Source organism: Myxocyprinus asiaticus, chromosome 42 (assembly GCF_019703515.2).
Source record: "Myxocyprinus asiaticus isolate MX2 ecotype Aquarium Trade chromosome 42, UBuf_Myxa_2, whole genome shotgun sequence".
Lineage (NCBI taxonomy): Eukaryota > Metazoa > Chordata > Actinopteri > Cypriniformes > Catostomidae > Myxocyprinus > Myxocyprinus asiaticus.
Window position 1 is genome coordinate 10,151,370 of NC_059385.1, and position 24,545 is coordinate 10,175,914.

General features: G+C 36.7%; 2 protein-coding genes across 3 annotated transcripts; one reads left to right on the plus strand and one right to left on the minus strand.

Moving 5' to 3' along the window:
* Positions 1–170: 170 nt before the first annotated feature.
* Positions 171–6,523, minus strand: nsun5 (NOP2/Sun RNA methyltransferase 5). Its single transcript, XM_051683597.1, has 10 exons — positions 5,908–6,523; positions 5,650–5,769; positions 5,393–5,564; positions 4,149–4,257; positions 3,852–3,990; positions 3,398–3,513; positions 3,042–3,220; positions 2,603–2,804; positions 2,105–2,260; positions 171–1,221 (listed from the first exon to the last, which is right to left on the minus strand). Exons 1-10 carry the CDS (start codon positions 5,998–6,000, stop codon positions 1,056–1,058), a joined length of 1,452 nt encoding a protein of 483 aa, XP_051539557.1. The 5' UTR covers positions 6,001–6,523; the 3' UTR covers positions 171–1,055.
* Positions 5,756–23,116, plus strand: ripk4 (receptor-interacting serine-threonine kinase 4). Of its 2 annotated transcripts, XM_051683596.1 has the most exons (9): positions 5,756–5,849; positions 8,199–8,560; positions 12,689–12,980; positions 14,736–14,884; positions 15,354–15,403; positions 16,462–16,620; positions 17,730–17,836; positions 18,910–19,153; positions 20,068–23,116. In XM_051683596.1, the coding sequence occupies exons 2-9, from the start codon at positions 8,379–8,381 to the stop codon at positions 21,348–21,350; spliced, it is 2,466 nt and encodes an 821-aa protein (XP_051539556.1). In that variant the 5' UTR covers positions 5,756–5,849; positions 8,199–8,378; the 3' UTR covers positions 21,351–23,116. The 2 variants fall into 2 exon arrangements, with proteins under 2 accessions (XP_051539556.1, XP_051539555.1); XM_051683595.1 differs by lacking the exon at positions 5,756–5,849 and having other exon boundaries at positions 6,973–8,560.
* Positions 23,117–24,545: the final 1,429 nt, after the last annotated feature.

Sequence of the window (24,545 nt, forward strand, 5' to 3'; positions counted from 1 at the left end):
CATTTCATACATTTCATTAAAAGCTCTGGATATATTGAGCTATAGCCATCTGTACCAGTAATGGTAGTTCAAGACCAAAAAGGCTGTTTTGTCATCCTAAAGGAATATTTTGGTTTCAATACAAGCTAAAAAAAATTGTTTAGAATCTCAGTTTCTTTAAAAAAAAAATAAATAAATAAAAAAAAAGCAACAATCGAGGTTACAGTGAAGCACTTACAATAGAAGTGAATGGGGCCGATTTGTGGAAGGTTTAAAGGGACAGACGTAAATATAACTTTTTCACTTAAAATCTTGATATCCGTCTCTTTGGCGATTGTGATTTCAAGCTCAATAACACTTCCTAAAGCCATCTATCCCTCTTGAAATTATGATCATGCCTATAGACTGCAATAGCAAGATATACAGTGAAAAAGGAGTTATGTTTTGGTCTGTTCTCACCCAAAACCGAATGGATCGCTTCAGAAGACATGGATTAAACCACTGGAGTGATTTTTGGACCTTCAAATTTCTGGCCACCATTCACTTGCATTTTGAGGACCGACAAAGCTGAGATATTCATCTAAAAATCTTCATGTGTGTTCTGCAGAAGAACATTGCACAAATGTGAAGCTTATAATTTTATACAAAGCATTTATATGCATTCTTCTGTTAAAACGTGTGTATTGAGCTGTAAAGTTGTTTAAATCTTCATTATTAAGGTCGTTTTAGGGTATTAATGTTTGCAGCTTTATATCATCATAGCAACAAATTTGTAAAATTGCATATAACTGTCCAGAGAAAAGGTTACCAAGATTTTTTCACACAAAAATCATGTTAACAAGCATATTAATGTCTTGTGGCTATACTTTTGAAACAGTGAGTATTTTAATGTTTATGAATTGGCCCCATTCACTTCCATTGTAAGTGCCTCACTGTAACCCAGATTTCTGCTTTATTTAAAAGTATGGGCAAGTCGAAATAACTTGTGGTTATCAACATTACGCCACAAATGCTGTCAATTGAGCTTAACTTGTACTGAACCCAGAATATCCGTTTAACACAAGTCCTCTGTAACTTCAAGAGTCTTGCTTTTTGTGCTTCTTTCTACTTCTCCTCTTCTTCTTTGAGCTAGGATTTGTAGGTTGCTCTAAGGTTGCATTCTCTGCATTTCCTTGTTCCTCATCAGGTTGACTAGGTTGCTGTGTGTCCTGCTTTTCCTCACCAGGAGTGGACAGTGTTGTGCTGTAATTATAACAATGATATTAATCAACATAATACTCTGTTCAATACAAGTTAAACTCAGTTAACAGCATTTGTGGCATAATTATGGTTTTTACAAAAACTTTTTTTTATAAACAAATAAAAATTGCAGTTACAGTAAGGCATTAACAATGTAGGTGAATGGGGGCCAGTCAATAAACACTGCAATTCACATTATTTATAACTGGACACAGGTAAGGTTAGCAAGCAATTTATCACATTAAATTCATGTTAACATGTATAATGTTTACATCTTGTGGATATACTTTTGAACGGAGCTGTATTTTAGGGTTTATGGACTGGCCCCATTCACTTCCATTGTAAGTACCTTATTTGTAATTGATTTTTTCTTCTTTTTTAAATAAACAAAGGGCGATTCAAAATTATTTTTGTGGTAATTCAACATTATGCCGTTGATTAATACTTGTATTGAGCCTGGAACATTCTTTTAGGACAATTAAGATGTTTTGCATTTACTTTTTTTTTTTTATGAAAATTTAAAGCACATTTCCCCCAAAAAATTTTTAATTGGGTAACATCTTTTTTTTTTCCTTTACCAGTACTATTTTTTTCCCTACATTTTTTATTTTCATTTTTTATGTGCAAAATATATCTCATTCTCATAACTGCAATGCAAAAAAAAAAACAAAAAAAAACATTAAATTCTAATGTATTTATACATCATGGTAGTTTCATCTTTTGAGAATAATGAGAATTACAAATAAAATTGCTAGGTTAAAAAAAAAACTTTATTTTTTTAAATTTAGCAGCACGTATAAGTTATCTTAAAAATCTAGCACTGTCCCTGATAAATAGCCAATAATATTACAAATTTCCTGTAAACCTAAAACGGCATTAAACTTACATAATCCGGGTGCTCTCTCCATCAGTCTGCGGGGGACATTTCTCCAACATGGCCACAAAGAACCCATGAGTCCGTGTTTTTGTTGTGCTAGCACGAAGGCATTGCGTGAAAGGGTCATGACCCCTCTCTAGCCAGTTTGGAAGAAGATGGACTAGTCTACAAGACATACAAAACCCTCTCAAACAATATCCTGATACTGCATAGCCAACATTAAATAATGGCACTGCAGCACAATAAATAGAACAGGATGCAGGTATCTCGACACGTGTTTGGCATTTCTACATGTAATGGTGCAATTGTCAAAGACACAACAAACGTGTATTTGCGTCTGTCTGTGCAGTTTTTCTAATTGCTTTTCTATGTAAACATGCACTCGATGGACATCTTTGACTGTTGTGATGAGTCTTGCGCAGGAGCGCCATATTTCTTATGCTTTTATTAGTGCAAGTATGCTTATGGTGTGAACGGTCCCTAGGAATGTTGTTAAGAGTTGCTGACCTGAATCCAGGGTTCTGCTGAAGGCAGGCAGACACCACTTCCTCATTCTCCTGCGAGTGAATGGAGCAGGTAGAGTAGACGATGCGCTGTACTTGTGGGAACTGCAGTGCGTGATTGAGACAGTGCAACTGAAATGCAGCCAGTGCCTGCAGACGCACATCTTCCTGCGGCTCTGTAAACTCATCTCGCAGACACACCATCCCTGAAAGAGCAACAGCACCAGGCCGGCTTGGCTTACAGTACAGCCAAATCACAAACATCTGCTCGCTTGTGTAGTAATAAAATTATAATATAAAGAGAGAACTTATACACATCTGGGATGGCATGAGGGTGAGTAAATAATGAGAGAATTTGTATTTTTGGGTGAACTATCCCTTTAAGGTATCTAGAAAAGAAGGTGCTTTACAAATGCAGTGGTTCATTCATTCACAGCCATTACCTGATCCACTGCAAGAGGGGTCTAAAAGGATGTACTCCACTTCCTTGTACTCTGAGCTTTGTGGATCAACTTTCAGAAAATCCTGATTGGCCAGCTGATGACACATGACCCCAGCTCGAAGGAGAAGAGTGCTCATGGTGGACAGGCGTTTTGCATCAAGATCAAAGGCGAACAACTTCCTGTTTGTTCAATTAGCAAAATAAATAATTATCATCTCAGAAAACAGCATGAACATATTGGCTCATTTTAGTCACTAATAAAGAATGACAAAACATATGATAAAACGTAATTTTATAAAGACAGTATGAATTACATCCAGACCCCTATTCTACAGTGTTCAGTGCCAGATGTCATACCCTTTATTTTTCATTATGGCAGCTAGATGACTGGTTTTGTTCCCAGGGGCTGCACAAGCATCGATAACATGGCTACCAACAGGCGGGTTCAATAGGAAAGCAGGAAGGCAACTGGCCTACAGAAACATTTCAGGGAGCAAACACAGAGGGTCAGAAAGACATATACAGAAAACAGGTGTCTAAAAATTGAAATTCTTTCAACTTGACATGCGTATACAAAATGTGGCGCTCCTGCGCGATACGCTGGAAAAACTGCGAGACATTGAGCAACAGTCAAAAACTCCATTTAGTGCCTGTTTTACAATAAACTATTGCAAAACAGAGCAGACAGATACAAAATCACTTTCGGTGTGAACGGTCCCTTAGAACTTATTGGTCAGAAGGTTTAACTCGTTTCAACATTGTGCAAAACAAAAAAAAAAAAAACAGAAGCATGTATGGTGTGATAATTCACCTTGTCTTGTAATATAATGTGTCCAGCTTTATAAAGGAAGTGATTGTGAAAGTCTGTCTTTGGACTGAAAGCCAGAAGATCTTTGAGATGAAGATCACAGAGAAAGGTCTTCCCAGACAGATGATCAAGGTCTTGCAGCCTAAGAAGGGGATTTGACAGAGATAAAACCAGAAATGATAAACAATATCAACAATCTAGGCTGTTCCATATTGGCTCAAAGTGTGGGTATTTACTGCATATTTCGATTTTAGAATTGTGACATATAGTGGAAAACGTTTCATCACTTTGATCATTTACCGGTTTGCAGTTCCCTGATATGTGAATCCCTCCCTCTTTAAGTAGTCAATGACATCATCAAGAGTTGTTTTCAATGTATTCACTCGCACATAGCGTGGGATGACGTCATCTAAAGTGGAAAATGCAAATGAAACTTCTTATCCAGTAATAATCTGTTCCTGAGGGCATTTTAGGAAATACAGCTGTTCGTTAAAGGGATAGTTCATCCAAAAAAGAATTCTCTCATCATTTACTCACCCTCATGCCATCCCAGATGTGCATTACTTTCTTCTGCTGAACACAAAGATTTTTCGAAGAATATTTCAGCTCTGTAGGTCCACACAATGCAAGTGAATAGTGGCCAGAACTTTGAAGCTCCAAAAAGCACAAAGGCATCATAAAGTAATCCATATGACTTGTGGTGAAATCCATATCTTCTGAAACGATATGATAGGTGTGGGTGAGAAACAGATCAATATTTAAGTCCTTTTTTACTGTACATTCTCCTTCCTGTCCAGTAGGTGGTGATATGTATGAAGAATACAAATTGCCAAAAACAAAAGAACTCCTCCTCTTAGGAGAATAGAGTGCTTTAAAGTGGTGATTTATAGACTTATATATTGATCTGTTTCTTACCCACAACATTCATATAGCTTCTGAAGACATGGATTTAACCACTGGCGTTGTATATATTATTTTTATTCTTCCTTTATGTGCTTTTTTTTACCTTTAAAGTTTTGGTCACCATTCACTTGCATTGTACGGACCTACAGAACTGACATATTTTTCTAAAAATCTTTGTGTGTGTTCTGCATTAGAACGAAAGTAATACACATCTGGGATGGCATGATGGTGCGTAAATTATGAGAGAATTTTCATTTTTGGTGAATTATCCCTTTAACAAATGTTAAACTTATCCAATAACATTATTTTAGTGATAGACCGATAATCATCTGATACTAAATATATTTGGGATTATCAGCATCAACGATAACTGTGCACACTTGGCCAGTTAACAATTGTTAATATTGTAAATATTGCATAAAACAAATATTAATGTAAATTCATGAATTTTGTGTTGGCCTATGTGTTGTTTGCATTTTATACAACATGGAATAAAATTATTAAAAATATTAGCATTATATCAGCCATCTGTCAGCTTTATCTCTAGAAATCATTAGCATCATCAGCCAAACCTGGCATTGATCAACCACTACATTATTTCACGATGGGAGTCGAATACTGTAAGATGATGCATAGATTACCCTGAGACAGCTGGAAATGTGTAGGCAGCAGGTCCTGGTTTCGACTGACTTTCCTTTTGATTTTGATTCTTGCCAGAGCAGCTTGTAGTCTGGAGCGATGCTTCAACATCATCACCTTCCAGGCGCCTCCACATTTCACCCCACGTCCAATGAGCAGGTCATACACAAGCACCTGTCGGTACACACGCAGACATTCACATATATGACCCTCCATATATACAGACACGTGGTCTACAAGAGAGGACGCAGTTACCTACCTTTGCCAAGTGAATCCGGAGTTTTGTTTCTTTCAGAAAGCTGGTGCTCTTGATGATCTCCAGCAGAACCGATGAGTATTTCTGTGTTTCACACACGAGTGCAAAGAGTTGCTTGATATTCTGATGAGAAAACATTAAATAATGCATTTTATCAAGACACAAATGAGAGAGAAAAGGGGAAAGGCAGAGGTTTGGAGAAGGTAAGCAAGTAATTATGCCTTATAGTGACTTGGCAACAAATTATTTACAAGCACTTACTTGATATTTACTCTCATACACCAAAGTTTTCACAGCCCCCTTTTTCTGCTCCACTTTATCAAGAATCTCTGCTGCCTTCATATAAAGCGCCATAACTAAAACAACACTGACTCTTTAGACACTAAACGGAATACACGCGACTTCTTACATACATGTATAACTAAGTATACTTAAACTAAATGTCTTAAGCTTTTAACGAGAACGAGCACTACGCACGTTTCTCATATTTGCCTGGCTAGTTTTCGCAACAGTTTTGCGACAGTACGCCATTTATGGCTACCTGTAATACTAATAATTGGCCATCGGGGGGAGCCAAAGGCAGATTATTTGTTAATACGGAAACAGTCTTGATGAAGTTTTATAAATTTGCCTTAGTAGTAACAGATAATGGATGATGTTCAAGCTGTGTATTTTCCATATTACAGTTTACATCATATAAGGACTCTAAAGAAAAACTCTGAACGGATACTGAAAGCCCTTCCTATTTTTGTGCTCTCACGGAATCTGAATTGCTAATGACTGACATCTTCAAACATTAATAGAATGCAATTTAAGGCCCCATTGAAACCCATTTAATGTGAACTGTTGTTCTTATGTGTAAATTATTTAGTCTTTTAATCTATTTCATGTCCTTTTGAAGGCAATATACAAGGCGTTGATGACCACGTTAAGTTTCAGTAGAAGGAAAGAGTCGGCTACAACAGGGCTAAAGGCACACATTAAGGAAAATGTGGGGGTTTTTTCTGGTATTTATTTATTTATTTATTTTTACCAAGATCTTTGTGAGAAAATAAATAATAACTGTTGTTTTGATTAAAATTACGTTTTTTTTTTTTTAAAGTGGCCACCTTTTTGGTTTATAGTGATATCGTGTAGATATAGGGGCAATAGTTATAGTGCAAAATTTGTCAGCTAATGCAAATAATTTTGAGACACCAAGATGCTTTTTTGAGTAACAAATTAAGATGTTACTCTGCTTATTCAAAACAACTACTTCAGAAAAGAGTGCACCATTTCCTGTTCAGTTCAATCACACTTGGCATTTCATAACATCTCAAGTATACTATAAACAAATGGATCTCCACTGTGATTGGATCAGTCAATGTGAGGGGGCTTTTTACCCCAAAAACTATCCTTTCATGTATTGGACAGTTATTTTGTCTCAAAATAAATGTGATCATTTTCAGGGATTTTGTTGCTATTTGGTGTTTTGTTATAAAATCAAATCAAATGTCCCTTTTATACTGCCTTTAGCCCTGTTGTACCCTACATATGTATAGGCTAGATTTCTTATTATTATTTTTATTATTTTGTGATATAAGAAAGCACAAATTCCCATGGGTTTAAAACACAAAAGTGAATAGAAATGGCTTTAAAACTGCTGTAAGGAAAGATGTGCCATTTATACAAGATAAGCAATTAACTACCTTGCTTCATAATCCATGGAATCACTCATAATGTCTCTTTAAAAGTACGCAAAGTTTTATTGGATTACATGGGAACATTTACCATGGATTTTAGGTGATGTTGCGTTTACTTTTGTAAACTCAATGAGGTCAGTGTAAAATGAGTTGATGTGCCCTGAAGCCCTGTGTAAATGAACATAAATTTAGTTTGCATTTGCTTGAAGCTCTGGCTTAAGTAAACTTATCCTTGAATACGTTACAATGTTTCAGAAATGACTTTTTACATTCCACACAAGACTCGATTTAGTTGTATCACATAACCAGGGCATTGATGATGTAATGCTAGAGAACATTACTGTACATTTCTTAAGGGGGTTTAGAGATGCTCTTAACATGCTTGTGATCTTGGGTTATAAAATATTGGGTGAAAACCAGCATTTTTTAAAGAGATAGTTCACCCAAAAAATAATTTACTCACCCTCATGTTTTTCCAAACCAATTTGACTTTCTTGCATGGAACACAAAAGGAGATGTTCGGCAGAATGTTAGCTTCAGTCACCATTCACTTTCCTTGCATAATTCATCCGTACAATGAAAGTGAATGGTGACTGAAACTGAGACTGTGTTCCACAGAAGAAAAAATTGATGAGGGTGAATAATGATGACAGAATTTTCATTTTCGGGTGAACTATGCCTTTAAGCTTGAGATTCACAGTATACAGAAATTGAATAATAGTTAAATACAATCTGAAACAATGCCTTATTATAAAGCATGTTGTGGCATTAAATGTAATCAATGGCCTTCAGGACGTAAACTGACACGTGTCATTGGGCTAGGTTAGGCAATGTTCTCTTCTTGAACAGTCTTGCCACTTTTGTGCCTAGATCAGGAAATGATGTCATTAAGCTCCTCCTACACCTCACCTGAACAGAGGGTATGGCCAGACAGAAGCAGTCTGTACAGACAGGAAAAAAAACAAGGAACAGTTCACAACCCTGTGGTCTTTCACGGAGAAGCCTTTTTTATATGAAAAGGGCGAGTTTAAAAGTGGATTTGGATTAAAAATGGATGTCCCAGAGAACTCCCCAGGGATCATGGGGCTGCTGAAAACTTTCGATGCTTCGGAGTTTGGAAGTTGGGAAAAGATTGGCTCAGGCGGCTTTGGACAGGTGTACAAAGTACGACATATACAATGGAAAACATGGCTGGCTATCAAGTGCCCACCCAGCCTTCACTCAGATGACAAGTGAGTAGGACTAAGGTTCATTTTCTGAGTGGTTTTTCTATTTCTCAGCCTATTGAGACTTTAAAGAAGTACATTTGGAGTGTGTGGGTGTGTGTGAGTGTGTATTTGACAATCACAGTCATCTGAAGGGCAAGTGTGGAGTTAGTTTTTGTGGTATATGGAGTCCACAATCCCAGCTAGTTAGGGAATTTGGGAATGCATTACTGGATATGTTTGTTTTGGTTTCAGTTGTATTGTGTTTATTTACTTGTTGTCAAAAATGTGTCATACTGATACATGGCCCATTTCTTTGGGCATTCAAAACATGAATACCACTTAACTGCTATTACTGTGTCTCTATACTGTTCATGTTAATACGTGTTTTCATTATATGCAAAAATGTCCCTCCAAATGTCATCCAGGAACTACTGATAATATACTGCCTCGAGCCATGTTTATGACCCCCACCCCCACCCCAACTACACACAAACACACACACATATATGCAAAGAGTCTATATATACATATCTGTCAGCCTGTTTCTAAAGACTTGTTAAATACATTTCAAGTACTCTTTCCACTTCCACTTGAACTATGTCCCAACGTGACAAGGAGTGGCTGTATGCATGAGCTTTGTTTCCCGGTAAGCTTCCATACATAGACCTTAACAGGACCTTTGGAATGCATACAGGTGTTACATTCACATGCAAATGGTTTTGTGTCTTTTTTATATAGTATTATGATGCCCCATTTTCCCTTTGCATTCTTCATTGCTAGTCATCATATTTTAAGTTTGTTACGTTTCAAGCAATTAAATTAAATTATTTTTAAATGAGTTATAAATTAAAGCCAGATATGCGACTTGGAGAGGTACTTTATGCTTAAGACTTGAGCTGGTTGTCAACTCAATAAAACAGCAGGCACAAATACCATATGACATTCTCCATGGAATCACCAATTTGGAATACATTACCTTATCTTATTTTAAAGGGACAGCTTACCCAAAAAGAAAAATTCTGTCATCTTTTATTCAACCTCATGTTGTTCCAAACTGGTATGATTTTATATCTTCTTTGGAACATAAAAGGAGACCAAATGTTTGGGACTAACAGCTTCATTGAATGTTTAAAAAAAAAAAAAAAGATGCAACAAAAGTGGTGACTGAAGCTGTCATTCTGCCGGACATCTTTTGAGTTCCATGAAGGAGAAAAAGTCAGGTTTAGAACAACATAAGGGTGAGTAAATGATGGCAGAATTTGAATTTTTGGTACATTGTACCAAAGGACTATTGACACAAAATGATTCTAGCAAGTCAACTGCACTCTAGCATGACCTTTGGTACACAGTCTTACATGTTGACATTGGAATGATTTCCTTTAGGCATAAATGTTTCAAATAGCCTTTGATGAGTTTAATGTATGCATATTATGTTATTGAGGTCAGTCTTGGGTGATCTGAATGTTTGTGTTCTGGTCTGTTTAGCAATAAGGGTATATGGAAGGCAGACTAAAGATAGGACATAATGAATCAAAGTCAGCTGACTGCTATTGTTTCTCCATCTATCTTGGTTACATTTCATTATTGCTTACAGGCAAGTGCATAAATACATAGTTTCCCACTAAAGGGTACAGTCTAATTGCATTGTAAAATATTTCTATTAGGACTGTTCTGTTTAGGGGTTATAATTCGTCCCTTTCTGATCTAATTCCGGATGGGCTGTGATTCTGCTTGTTATCAGAGTAGTTGCAGGACTGTGCTGAATTTTATATATATATATATATATATATATATATATATATATATAAAACGGCTGAAATATTTGACTTTTAATATACACAAGCATACAAGCAGATCCTTAAAGGGACAGTTTAGCCCTAAATAAAAATGGTGTCATTATTAACTCACCCATATTTGTTCCAAACCTATATGACTTTATTTCTTCAGTGGAACACAAAGGGAGATGTTAGGCAGAATGATAGCTTCAGTCACCATTCACTTTAATTGTATGGAAAAAAAAGATGCAATGAAAGTGAATAGTGACCTAGACATACTGCCTAACATCTCCTTTTGTGTTTCACAGAAGAAAGAAAGTCATGTAGGTTTGAATCAACATGAGAGTGATTAAAGAATTTCTATGCCAAATGAGTTTATGATCAGATATGGTTGAGCTGCAATCCAGTCGCATCCGTTGTGAGATTCTGCTGTAATCTTGCATATTTTCTTGTAGCACTTGCTTTTATATAAGGATGTCACTATATGTCATTGAACAAGTATAGGGAAAGATAGGGAATCTGATAGGAATCCTGTGCTTGCGGGTTCCTTGTGACCCTCAACATAATAGGTTATCAGCGCCTGTGATCTGCAAAGTACATGAACTCTAATTTGCCTCCCCCATCTAAACAGAGCACAGATTTAAAAGCTGGCTTTGTCATCCTGTGCTTTATCAGGCCTCTGCTTTTGTAGAGTTGCCGAACTGGTCGAACTGGAACAGTTTTTCTTTTTTTTTTTTTTTAAGAAAAAAGGGCTTTTGTTTAGCAGAAAAGGTTGGCAGAACAGTGTAAGGGGCAGTAGAATGGGTAGGGTAGTGTGAAGTGTTCACCTATGCACTGCTTATTCATTTTCTCATTTTTAACCTCCCATTTGTCCATCCCTGTGGAAAATGCACTTCTATATAATATTTAATAATGCAAATAAAATTGTTTTTGTTAATATTACAATTCTATATTGTTGGTGAGAATTATGTGGTCCCTTCGACTTGAGCTTTGATATCTCATGAGTAATAACACACTCACTCAATGAACAAAATGATAAAGGAAAATGCTGACTTCCTGTGACATTACAAGTTTTTTGATTGGGTGGCATGATTGGCTGTAAGAGATGTTTTAGATGGTGCTCACCAAGACATTACTTTGTATTTGTATGGAGATTAACCGTTAAGGTGAAGTGTGTAATTTCTGCACTGCTTGTGCCACTAAACAAAATTGCAAAAATTGTGACAGTTTTAAAACAGATTTTCCGAACAATCCCACTGTCTGTTATTGGTCGAAAAACAGATTGCTCCACCCTAACCTCACGCCAGTGCACGTTTTTATAGCGCAACAATTACAATTTTCAACCATTTACAATTGTTTACAATTTTCAGGGAAATCAATCTACAAACGGCATACTTATTAATGTTTCTGTGCATTAAACTGAGAATTAAACTGAAAAAAATGGCATACAGTACTAATTGAAACACTAGACAATAGTAGATCTCTTTAGATGTCCTTTGAGAGTATGTCCTTCATGTTGCCTACATATCTGATGTCTGTGTCTCACATCTGACTTCCTAATAATAAAGGGTAGTTGTGTAAGCACAAATAGAACAAAGGAGTCATTCATACAGCCCCATATCTATCAGCTTTAAAGACTGGAATGTAATTTAAAAGATGCCATCAGATTAATATACCATAAACCACATTAGGTTGTGGGAAAACTATGTTGTGTGAGCTTGAAATCAAGTTTTAGATTTTAAAGGTAATTTAGCCCCTCTGCTAACAACATTGTGTTATTTTTTTCTATACTCTTACGGACAGAGGATTATATGAGTCAGCTCTGTCGATGTGCTCAGGTCCAATGAGTCTTTATTCGTTCCCTTATTGTTTTTACATGTTCCGCTGTGATTTCTTGATGCTCTTTTTATTTAATGGAGTGCGTTGCTTATAACATATTTTCATGTAATGATGGAATGTTACATTTAAAGGGACAATTCACCCCCAAATTAAAATTTATCATCATTGTTATTCCAAACTTGCATGACTTTTGTGGAACACAAAAAGAGATGTTAGGCAGAATGACAGTCCCTAACATTTCCTTGTGTGTTCCACAGAAGAAAGGCACAGGTGTTTGGAACAACATGAGGGTGAGTAAATGATAACAGAATTTACATTTTTGGCTAAGCTATCCCTTTAATTCTTCAAAAAATTGCAAACTGAGGATTTAACATTCCTTCCTGCAGTTGTTATATACAGAATTTTAAAAATACACTTATCAGACGTGCACACACACAAATCCCTGTTCTATAAAGGTTTTCACTACTACACAAACATGATTTACACCCTATTTGAGGTGTGACTAATTGATCGACTGATTAACTCGTTGTACATTTAGGGAGCGTGCCGAGCTCTTAGAGGAGGCCAAAAAAATGGAGGCAGCTAAATTCCGCTACATCCTCCCTGTGTACGGTATCTGCAGTGACCCACAGGGCCTGGTGATGGAGTATATGGAAACAGGCTCCCTGGAAACCCTGCTGGCCTCAGAGCCTTTGCCCTGGGAACTGCGATTCCGCATCATCCATGAGACAGCGGTGGGCATGAACTTCCTGCACTGCATGAGTCCGCCACTTCTTCATCTTGACCTTAAACCTGCCAACATCCTGCTGGATGCACACTACCACGTCAAGGTAAGAAAGCGCATGCTACTTCTGGTCTTCAAAAGGTCTTGACTTCTCGCTATAGAGGTGATGATGACCTTATTTGCTGTGCTGATGAGAAGTATTTAAGTTATTTTGTATCTTTATCACTTAAAGGTGATGTCGTTCCAAATCCATATGACTTACTTCCGTGGAACACAAAAGGAAAGGTTTGCGGTATGTTAGTCTCAGTCACCATTTACTTTCAATGCATCTTTTTTTCATACAATGAGAGTGAATGGTGACTGAGGCAAACATTCTGCCTAACATCTACTTTAGTGTGCCATGGAAGAAAAAAAAGCCACGAGGATGAGTAAATAATGACAGTGTTTTCATTTTTGGGTGAACTGTCCCTTTAAAGACCCCACGGAATAGCTAAAGCAGTTTTTTTCCTGTGTTGATGTATTTCCCCATTTCAAAAGACGATTTGCTGTAGTCAAAACAGCCGTGATGAATCCTGATTTGTTATTTGTAGTCAGTTGGAAGTCATATTGGGGGAGTCACTTTCTCATTCTAGAGTGCATTTGATTGGACAGAAATCTGTGTAATGCAAGATGATTCATCAGTACATTTGGTCAGTTTTTCCAGAAGAGAAAGAATGTACATTTTAAATGTATTTATCTCCTAAAGATACATTTAGTCAGCGTTTAGGAGTGCACTAGCATGGCTTCGAAGCTAATAAACATGAATTTAAAGCCACAGAACTCTCATTTATATTTCAAATGGGTCTAAAAATTGTCTTTAGGAAAGGATTAGTTTGTTGGGATCAAAATAAAGAAGTTTGGTAATTTCACACATATAACAGAGAGATTGAGCCCCTTGAGAAGGTGGAAAAGATAAACAATTACTCTCTGGTTTATATTTTTCATGTTCTTGAAAACACCCTGTCGACATGTTGTATTTTATCTTAATCTAACGTTGACGGCTGAAGAACAGTTTAAATCTCTGCCATGTCAGATCATTGTGCAGGAAAGTTCATCAGGATTTCACAAGCTACGAGGGGGTAGGGGGAAGGGCACACTTATCATTTTCCTTTCACAGTCCCTACATACTTTTCCAGAAAATTCCCTGAGGGTTGAAAAGCTTTCCCATGCATTATCCCATTTATATCCAGCCTTCCCATGGATGAGTAAGCAGGTGTCACAAGGGATGGGTGGGAATCATCGTCTTGGGTTGAAAAGGCTGGATATAAAAACGTATCCTGGACCAGTCTGAACAAGCTAAAGCTAGGCACTGTTAATGAAGGGCTGGCACACACCCGCCTACATATGCGTGCACACATTTACAGACAAATTAGGGCTTCCCCGCCTTGTAGGGCATGGCAAAATGCTCTTTTGGAAAAAGTACTTTCTCCTATCCTACTTTAATATGCAGCATCAACTATAAATAAGCCAGTTTTTGGTTGATATCCCCTACAAGCGTAAACGCTGTGGTTCTGTGTTGCTATTAGAACATTACTTTGTATGTTTGAGTGTCCCGACCAGCCCAACACAGCAACATTGCCTTAACCAATGGCATGAGTTGGGGGCAGGGCTCTCTGTTTGTCCGACCAATAGCAGGTGTGTGGGGAGTTTGAGAAACCTGTTTGAAATAAGACATAATTTTTTGCATTTCTGTTTGGAAATGACACACTTCACCTTTAAAGAACACCTACAAAACCAAGGCTGGCTCAAAAAAACAATAACATTACAAGTATCAAATAAAAAAGGCAACTTTAACAATTGCTAATTTCCTTTTGTTTTCTAGATTTCAGATTTTGGCCTAGCTAGGTGGAACGGTTTTGCTAGGAATGATGATATTAGCCGTGACGGGTTCTGTGGGACCATTGCCTACCTGCCTCCAGAGCGGATTATCGAAAAAGATCGAATCTCTGACACTAAACATGATGTGTACAGGTCAGCCATTTTTTTTTATTGTTAGTTTCGTACATACTGTGAGAAATGGGAGTTTTGTTATGTACTAGAATGTCAACTATATTTATTTTGTAAATCGTAAGATAAATCTGTGGGTAGGTGACTCATAATGTGTCCATGAGCTTTTTTATCAGCAAGACTTTAGGTTAAAAGTGTATTTTGTTATGTCCTGTAACTGGTCTCCATTTGTAATTGCATTTTTGCTTTCTCTACTTCATTTTAGATAGATTTTTTGAAATTTTAGAAGTACCGATATTCTGTTTAGTCACAATTAATAGGCACATATTGCAAAGTCACCAAATGCTGTTTAAAATAGTTTTAGATACGGTACAGCATGTCACAATGAAGGAGTATTTCACATCAACTATTTATATATCAATCAGATCAGCTTCTGTTTGTCAAATTTCATGTTTAAGTGTATGTTGTCTAACAAATATTTGTTGTTCCACAGTTTTGCAATTGTTATCTGGGGAATTCTCACACAGAAGAAACCTTATCAAGGTAAGTCTGGAGTCCGTGTGACTCAGTAGTGTTTATTGAATATAAAATGTCTAGACACCGTTAGTAATATTCATCTTTATTATGTGCTCAGTCATATTCTGAAATCCATATCCCACATTGATTTTTGGCATTCAGTTTTAAAATATTTCAACAATTACATGGATTACCGTGTCTTAACCTGACCGGCACTGAATGAATGCCTATGGGTGTTCCTAGGGAGATGTGTTCACCTGGTTGTGATCTCCAGGTAAATCTGCAGGGGCAGGGAAGAAAAAAATAGATAGCCTGCCTTTAATAGTAACAACTATTTACAAGAATTAAATGTGAAAGAATGAAAATAAAAACAGCCTTCTTATCACGAGGCAAAGGACTGTTGTTTCTGGCAGCTGTGAATGGAATCAATTATCTGCCAAACATTCCTTCCATACCCATTAAAAAACCTATGCAATTTCTTCATGATCATGTATTTCCTTATGGTTGAAATAACAGGATATTAAATTAGCTGCCTATGTTTGCTTTTTGACTTCTATGGCAGACCCCGAGTGCTGATAAAATTCTCTCCTAAACAAAATGAAGTGTTAATAATTTTTTTCTGGTCTTATGGAAATGTTATCCTCACGATCTTAATGTTTAAACTTACATTTTGTTTGTCTTTCTATTTTTGGATGAATCACATGAAGGCTTCCAAGAACATGTTTAGATCATATAACACACCAAAATACAAAGAAAAAAAATAATTTTTAAAAGGAAAATTCTGTAATAATTTACTCGCCCTCATGTTGTTCTAAACCTGTATGACTCACATTCTTACGTGGAACACAAAAGGAGACATTAGACTAAATGTTAGCCTCAGTCACTATTCACTTTTCTTGTTTTGAGAGAAAAAAAAAAATTATTTAATTTTTATTTTTTATTTTATTTTTTATTCTGGGGTGAAATATGACCCTAATAAATTCTTAGCAGTTGTGTAAATTATGTGTCTTAATCTTCTAATTTCACTTGATTGTGTTTTGTGGTAAATACATGAATGCTACTTATTTGCTCTGGCTGTTTCATAGGGGAGAATAACATCCTGCACATCATGGTGAAGGTCGTGAAGGGAGTTCGTCCAGATCTGGGGCTTATTCCCCGCAGTCGACCACAGGCCTGCTCAGGGTTCCTGTCCCTCATGCAGAAGTGCTGGGCACTTTCCCCAGAGGCCAGACCCAGTTTTCAAGGTGAGTGTCACTTTGATCTGTCATCATGCTGCTATTGAACATGACCTGCTGTCTCACAGGAAACAGTGTTGCATTGCAACAGTGATTTGACAGAATATGGCATAACACTGGATTAATAAGTTGCCCTGTGACAGGATTCTACAGTGTGGGGACTTTCAATTATTAGTGTCAATTTTATTGTACATTTTTCTTTAATTTAAACAATCTGTTATTTCTCTCTATATACGGTAACACTTAAAATGTGTGAATGTATTTACATTATATAGCAAAATACTCACCCTTATGCCATCCTAGATGTGTATGACTTTCTTTCTTCTGCTGAACTCAAATGAAGAATTTTAGAAGAATTTCTCAACTCTGTAGGTCCATACAATGCAAGTGAATGGGTGCCAAAATGTTGACGCTCCAAAAAGCACATAATGACATATAAAAGTGATCCATATGACTCAAGTGTTTTAATCCATATCGTCAGAAATTATATGATAGGTGTGGGTGAGAAACAGATCAACATTTAAGTCTTTTTTTGCTAGAAATTCTTCTCCCTGCCCAGTAGGGGCAATATGCATGAAGAATGTGATTTACCAAAAAAAAACACAAGAATGTGAAAGTGAAACTTAAAGTGGAGATTGACTGAGCAGGGTTGATAATTTATAATAAAAAAGGACTTACATGTTGATCAGTTTTTTACCCACACCTATCATATCACTTCTGGAGACATGGATTTAACCACTGGAGTCTTATGGATTACTTTTATGCTGATTTATGAGATTTTGGGAGCTTCAAAATGTTGGCACCCATTCACTTGTGTTGTATGGACCAAAAGAGCTTAGAAATTCTTCTAAAATTCTTCATTTGAGTTCAGCAGATGAAAGAAAGTCATGAGGGTGAGTAAATAATCAGAGAATTTTCAGTTTTGGGTGATTCCTTTAAGCAACTGTATAAATTATGTGTCATGGTCTTTTTATAATTTTACTTGATTTTGTTGTGTGGCATATACACTAATGCTACTTAGTTAGGTGTAGTTTGTTTAAAATTATAAAACAGAATTTTCTGTTCAGAATTAAAACTTTGGAATTAAAAATTGTAACATTGCTTGCTGTTTCATATAGAGATTACTTCAGAGGCTGAGGAGCTTTGCACCAAACCCAATGAGGAGTCCAGATCTTCAGTTTCTTTGGAACCGGAATCCCCCTGCCCTGCCCCAGTCAGTGAGCAGGTAACATCAGAACACACAATATCTCCATGCATGAATGTTCACAAGTGGTCGGTCCACAACGGGTCATATATCTGATCAATCTCTTCCCCAGTTAATGTGATGTAATAGAGTATTTCCAGCAAGTTATTTAAGTATGAGTCATTTAGGTTTGTCTTTTACAGACGTACAATATGGTCGTTTAGACTTCCTTTACCTCAGTTATTAAGTAACCCTTAGGTATTTGTTTGTGTTCGTCAAAGTACATTGCGTAAATGTTTTATCAAGGTGACAGTATTTCAGAAGAATACCACATAACTGCATTAACTAGAAATCTTTTGCCATTTCCTCAGTAAAGGTATGTAATAGTTTATTCTGAGAACAGTACCGTTTTTTAATTAACAGAAAATTATGCATCTGTCTGAATTACTGTCAGGGATTTATTCATTTATAATCCAGATGGTTCGCTCAGGTCAGCACCTCAAGATGCTTTGTAGCTTCGGCATTTTTTACATCTTTCAGTTTTCCCACGCTCATGGAAAACCTGAAAATATCAAGGAATTTTAAAATTGTGATTTCCAGGCCTGGAAAAGTAATGGATATTAATAAAAATTAACGGTTCTTGAAATTTCTTTAGTGAATGTATTTTTGACTAGTCTGCTATTAAAATATTTTGTTGGCTAAATACAGCTATATTCACCAGCTAGATGTTGTGGTTTTTGTCTTATTAGACATTTGTACACTAATAAGTATAATCATCTAAATCTATTAATTCCTAGGATTGGCAGCTGACATAAAAATGGAAAACCGGCCCTAAAATCTCTAATAAAAGCAAGCTAACAGGCTAAATGCATTAGGGCTACTTTGTCAGAAGGTGGTGTGGCGTAGTGGTTAAAAGATCTGGGCTGATAACCAATAGCTTGTAGGTTCGAACCTTACAAAGGGGCGTTCCGTTAGACACCGCAATTGTACTCTTGAGTAAGAAGTTGTTCCGGGGGGACTGTTCTTGTAGTAAATGTAGTACTGTAACCTGCTTTTAAACATCTGGTTGTTAAATGCTTACTTTCATACAATCTGATGTTTTTCTTTACATGCAGACAAACAACCAAAAGCCAGTGAGGCCGAAGTCAGAAGTCATGTTATCTGAGAAAGACTACAGCCTGTCTGAGCTGCTGAGTCAGATTGACTCTGGGCTCTCTCGCAGTTTTAGCAATGTCAAAGAGGAATCCCTTGAGAGCAAAGACAACACCAGTAAGAGACTCTCAGGCATCTCCTCTGTGGATTCGGCTTTCTCGTCCCAAGGCTCCATTACATTGTCCTTTGAGAAGGAAAATGTGAATGGTAAGAAAAAAGGTTTTTTTGTATAGAATGTCTTTCTAGTAATTGTTTTTAATTTTTATTATAATTTTTATTATAATTTTTTTTTTTTTTTTTATAGTTTTGCTTTCATTTATAATTTAATAATTTTTTGGGTAGTTTTGTTTTGCTTTTTGTTTTTAGTTTTGATTATTTTTTATTTTTTTTATAGTTTTGTTTGCTTTGTTTTGCTTTTCTTTTATATTTTTATTTATTTAATTTTTCCTTTTTATGTTTTGATTTATTTTGTTTTTCATTGTTTTGCTTTTGTTTATATATATATTGATTTATTTCCGTTTTTAAAGTTTTGTTTTTATTTTGTTTTGTATTTTAATTTATTTTGGTTTTATAGTTTTGTTTTAGTTTTATATTTGGATATTTTCTGTTTTATAGTTTTGTTTTGCATTGCTTTGCTTCTAATTTCTAAGCTTATTTTAACAACATTTTTATAAAGCTAAATCTCAAAGAGGTCTTATGAGCAGTATTTTGTTTTTTTTAATATATTTTGATTTATTTAATTTCTTATTTTTTAATTTATGCTTTTGTTTTATATTTATTTAGTTTTTAGCTTTTGTTTTATATATTGATTTATTTCGTTTTTTTAAAGTTTTTTTTTTATTTAGTTTTATATTTGGTTTTATTCTGGTTTTATAGTTTTGTTTTTGTTTTATATTTATGTTTTTTTCTGTTTTATAGTTTTAGTTTGTATTGCTTTGCTTTTTATTTCTAAGCTTATTTTAAATAAATATTTAAATATTTATAAAACTAAATCTCAAAGAGGACTTATGAGCAGAAACCCGTTGAAGAGATCCAGATAATTATTGATGAATCTGAAAAGATTACATGTCCTATGAATATACACATATTTTTCACTGTGCTGTGTTTCTGTGCCACTTTAGACTCCAGTGAGTTACAGAAGAAGAAGCTTTGTGAAGCCATTCGTACTGAGGATATTGCTAAACTCATGAAGATCCTCCAGCCACAAGATGTTGACTTGCTCTTGGACAGTGGCAGCAATCTGCTTCACTTCGCTGTGGGACTTGCTAATGAGGAAGCAGTTAAGTTTCTGCTACTTAGCAACTGCAACCCTAATTTTCCCAACGTTCACGGAGCTACTCCCCTCCACCTAGCTGCTGAAAAGCGGCTGAAGGGTGTGGCTGAGATTCTCTTGAGCCGCAAGACAACCAACGTTAATGCAAAGGACGAGGACCAGTATACACCTCTGCACTTCGCAGCCCAGAACGGTGACGAGGCCCTGACTCGTTTACTTCTAGACCGCTGTGCCTCTATTAACGAAGTAGACGCCCAGGGTCGCACACCGACACATATTGCCTGTCATCACGGACAGGAGAACGTGGTGAGGGTTTTGCTAAGTCGTGGGGCTGATGTCCACGTGAAAGGTAAAGATGACTGGACAGCACTACACTTGGCTGCCTGGAAAGGCCATCTGGGAATTGTGAAACTCTTGGTGAAGCAAGCTGGTGCTGATGTTGATGGACAAACTTCAGATGGGCGTACGCCGCTACATCTGGCGTCTCAAAGGGGCCAGTATCGAGTGGCACGTATTCTGGTGGAGCTTGGCGCTAACGTGCACCTGACATCTGATGGCCTCCACAGTCCACTTCACATAGCAGCAGAAACGGGCCACACCAGCACTTCAAGGCTGCTGGTAAAACACGGCGCCGACATTCAGAGCCAAACAGCGAATGGCTGCACCGCCTTGCACCTGGCTGCCCAGAAAGGCCACCTGCCCACTGTTAAAATGCTTCTCACCGAGGGTGCTGACCCGCAGAGCACCAACCACGCCCATCGCACACCATGCCACCTGGCAGCAGAAAACGGTCAATGCGAGATCCTCAAAGAGCTTCTGCAGGGTTGCCCTGAGGTCGCTCACACTCAAGACGAGAACGGCTTCACGGCACTTCACCTGGCCGTACAAGGTGGCTACAAAGACGTAATTTGCATCCTGCTTGAACGTGGTGCCGATGCAGCACCGCTCTCTCCGCAACCTACTCGAGAGCGCACGCTAGAGGAGACATCCGAATCTGAGCCGGAGAGTCCGAACCCTCTCACACCCACAACTCTTCAGAGGAAAGTGGTTGTTCTGAAACTGACCAACTATAAAAGCAATGATGACATACGAATCCCTGTAGACTCACTGTGTGGATCGGCCCCTTGTTGAGGGCCCTACTGGGGCTTGAGGCCTCACAGACTCTGAAGAACTTTTTTCAAGCTCTTTGTACTCATAGACACTTTCTCCCTCTTCTTAAAGAGATAGTTCACACAAAAATTAAAATTCTGTTATTTTTTACTCACCCGTTATGTTGTTCCAAACTCATGTGACTCATTTCTTTCGTGGAACACAAAAGGTGAATTTTTAAAAAACTATTTACACAATTTTACATTTTATTTGACCTTTTTTTAAAAGTGGTCCAATAGCACTCATGCTTTATTTTCGAAGACTTGTAAAGCCATACAATAGCTTTGTGTGAGGAATAAACCGAAATTAAAGTTGTTAGCAAGGCTGGTACTAAGCTGTGATCTCTGGGGGCGTAAGGAAAATCTTGAGGGGGTAAAGCCCCCCCTTATACTCACCATGGTTGTTAGACCAAAATGTAAGTTGTTATACACTGAAATTCTTGCAGTGCTTAACAGCTCACTCGAGGGGAAGATTATCAGTGAATAATAACATCAGTTTTGGTCTTTTCCTGTCACAAAGCTATTGAATGACTTTTTTGACATTTTGGAGCTGAGTAAATGATGAAAACATTTTCATTTTTGGTGGAACTATTCCTTTAACATTCTTTCTTTATTATAAAGAATGATAAATGCTGGAAAAAAGGGACTCTTAATATCCAAAGGGATTTACTGTACATATTGTAATTATTTGGTTGTGGCCAATCATAATATTGACAGGTACTTTTTCCAAGGGTTTGGGCTCTTGTTGGCTTTCCTCCTTGATAAAAGAGTTAATTTTTGATTGGAAATGCATTTATGTATATATAAGTACTGTAGATAAAGCCTACTTCCTTTTTGGGAGACAACTTCCTGTCATTGTTTTTCCATTCCAGTTTTTGTTGTATGTCTTTGATTTCACAATTTTCTTCTTATTATTATTATTACCAAAGAACAGTGATGGTTAATGCAGCCTTAAGCAAAACTTTTACTACACCCAAAACTGTTTCAGAGATCTGAGGTATTTTAGAAATTTTAGAGTTTAGAAATATTAGAATAAGCTAACCCTCTGAATACCAGTCAAAACGTACATTATTCAACATCCTTCTATATCTGTCAGCACTGTTATGTCTACTGATAATATAAAATCAAGGTAAATAGCAATGCTGTTAGGCCAATTATATTATTAAAATGGTTGAGTTTCTTTATAAAGATGAGTGTTTATAGAGTCATTTGGCGCGTTCCATGGGAACAGTGCCTGAGGGGGATCACAGGTGTGGGTAGACAGTATGGGGGAGGATTGCATCCCATATACCCTCATGTTCAGAACATCAGCTCATTCCTGAGACCACTTTATCTTTTCATCACTCTTTAAAAGCCTTTTTTTATGCCAAGGGGAGCGTAGGTGTCATTACCCCTCATTTAAGAAGCACTGACAAAAACAGGCAGCCTGTTAATTGCTAGGTCTTAAAAATCTGTTTGTAGAGGGCCATGGAACTGTTGAATTCTGGGTAATAAGAGGCTTTTGTCCGTGTTAGTATCCACACATCTGTATATGTGTCTGTACAAACTAAATCTTCCGTAGCAAGGAAGCCAGTCATCTGATGTCAACACCTCGTCTAGGCTTCACTTTGACTTCTATAATTGGTCGATAAAGCTGCCTTGTCCTCTTCTTTTTGTACACAGAAAATATATTTGTCATGTATTCATTGTGTTTGCACAGATTTATATTTGCACACTTTTTATATTTTATGGAACATTAAAGTTCATCACGTGTATTTAAAATATCTGTTGTCAGTCGTTGCTTTTTGGATACCAAAATATTTTTAAGGAATCATTTTAAAAGAAGTCTCATGGAGTTCTCTGCTTTGACAAAAAGGCAACTGTAAATGGATGATCTCACAAAACCAGTCAAGAACATCTCTGGCTCATATGTCACCCCAAAAATAATACAATATTTGATTCTCTGAAATGTTGAGAATCTTTATTAGGGCAGAGCATGGCTGGGTGGCTACAGGGGTTAGATGGCACAGAATTAATTTCTGGTGATTAATTTCACAAAAGTGAAACAAATAAATATTTACTCTCTTGCCCTATACTGATTGATCCTGTCAGGGTGCTTGGAGGGTAAAATCTGTTAGAGGAAGACAACTTTCAGTTTATAATGTAAACAAAAATTAAACCCCTCTGCTAAAACAAATTACAGAAATAATACAGAGAAAGATTTTTAAAATTAATTCATTTTAGTTCATGATGGGCATCAGCTATATTTTGTTACAATATTTGTAAACATGTGATAAGCTATCCTAGCTAGCTATAACATAATTTACAAAAAGAGTGTCAGTGGGGTTGGTTGGGTTGTAACATGATAATTTATAACCTTCATACACTATTTACAAATGTGTTACCTCTACACAGACACATACACACAAGTTAACATATATAACATAATATAATGAAATGATGTATCGTTATTGTTATACAAACACATTATCAAGTCAAGCCAATGATATATGACTGTATATTAAATAATATTAATAATATAATCATTACTCATATTAATGATATAGGACAAACTTGTGTTGAGCTCTTGTCCTAGTTTCAAATAAATATTGTTTTCTGTGTGTTGCTTCTCTCTTCAAACTATTTTAATACTGTGACAACTAACCCCACAACCTTTACCAAACATCCCCAGTATGGGGTGGTTTGGCATAAATGCACAACATAACTTTAATCATTAATAAATAGAAGTCAATAAATATTTTATGACATTGAATGTATATATATATAGAGAGCGAGAGAGAGAGAGAGAGAGATTTTCTGGTAGAGAGCAGAATTCATGCTTCCCTCAATTATTGCAAGTCACCCTGGCCCTGAAGCAGCAAAGCATCCCCACACCATAACACAACCACCACCATGCTTGACCGTAGGTATGATGTTCTTTTTGTGGAATTCTGTGTTTGATTTACGCCAGATGTAATGGGACCCCTGTCTTCCAAACAGTTCCACTTTTGACTCATCAGTCCACAGAACATTCTCAAAAAAGGTTTGAGGATCATCAAGGTGTGTTTTGGGAAAATTCAGACGTCTTCTGGGTTAGCAGTGGTTCTTGCCTCACCACTCTTCCATGGATGGCAGTTTTGGCCCGTGTCTTTCTGATAGTGGAGTCATGAACAGTGACCTTTATTGATTCGAGAGAGGC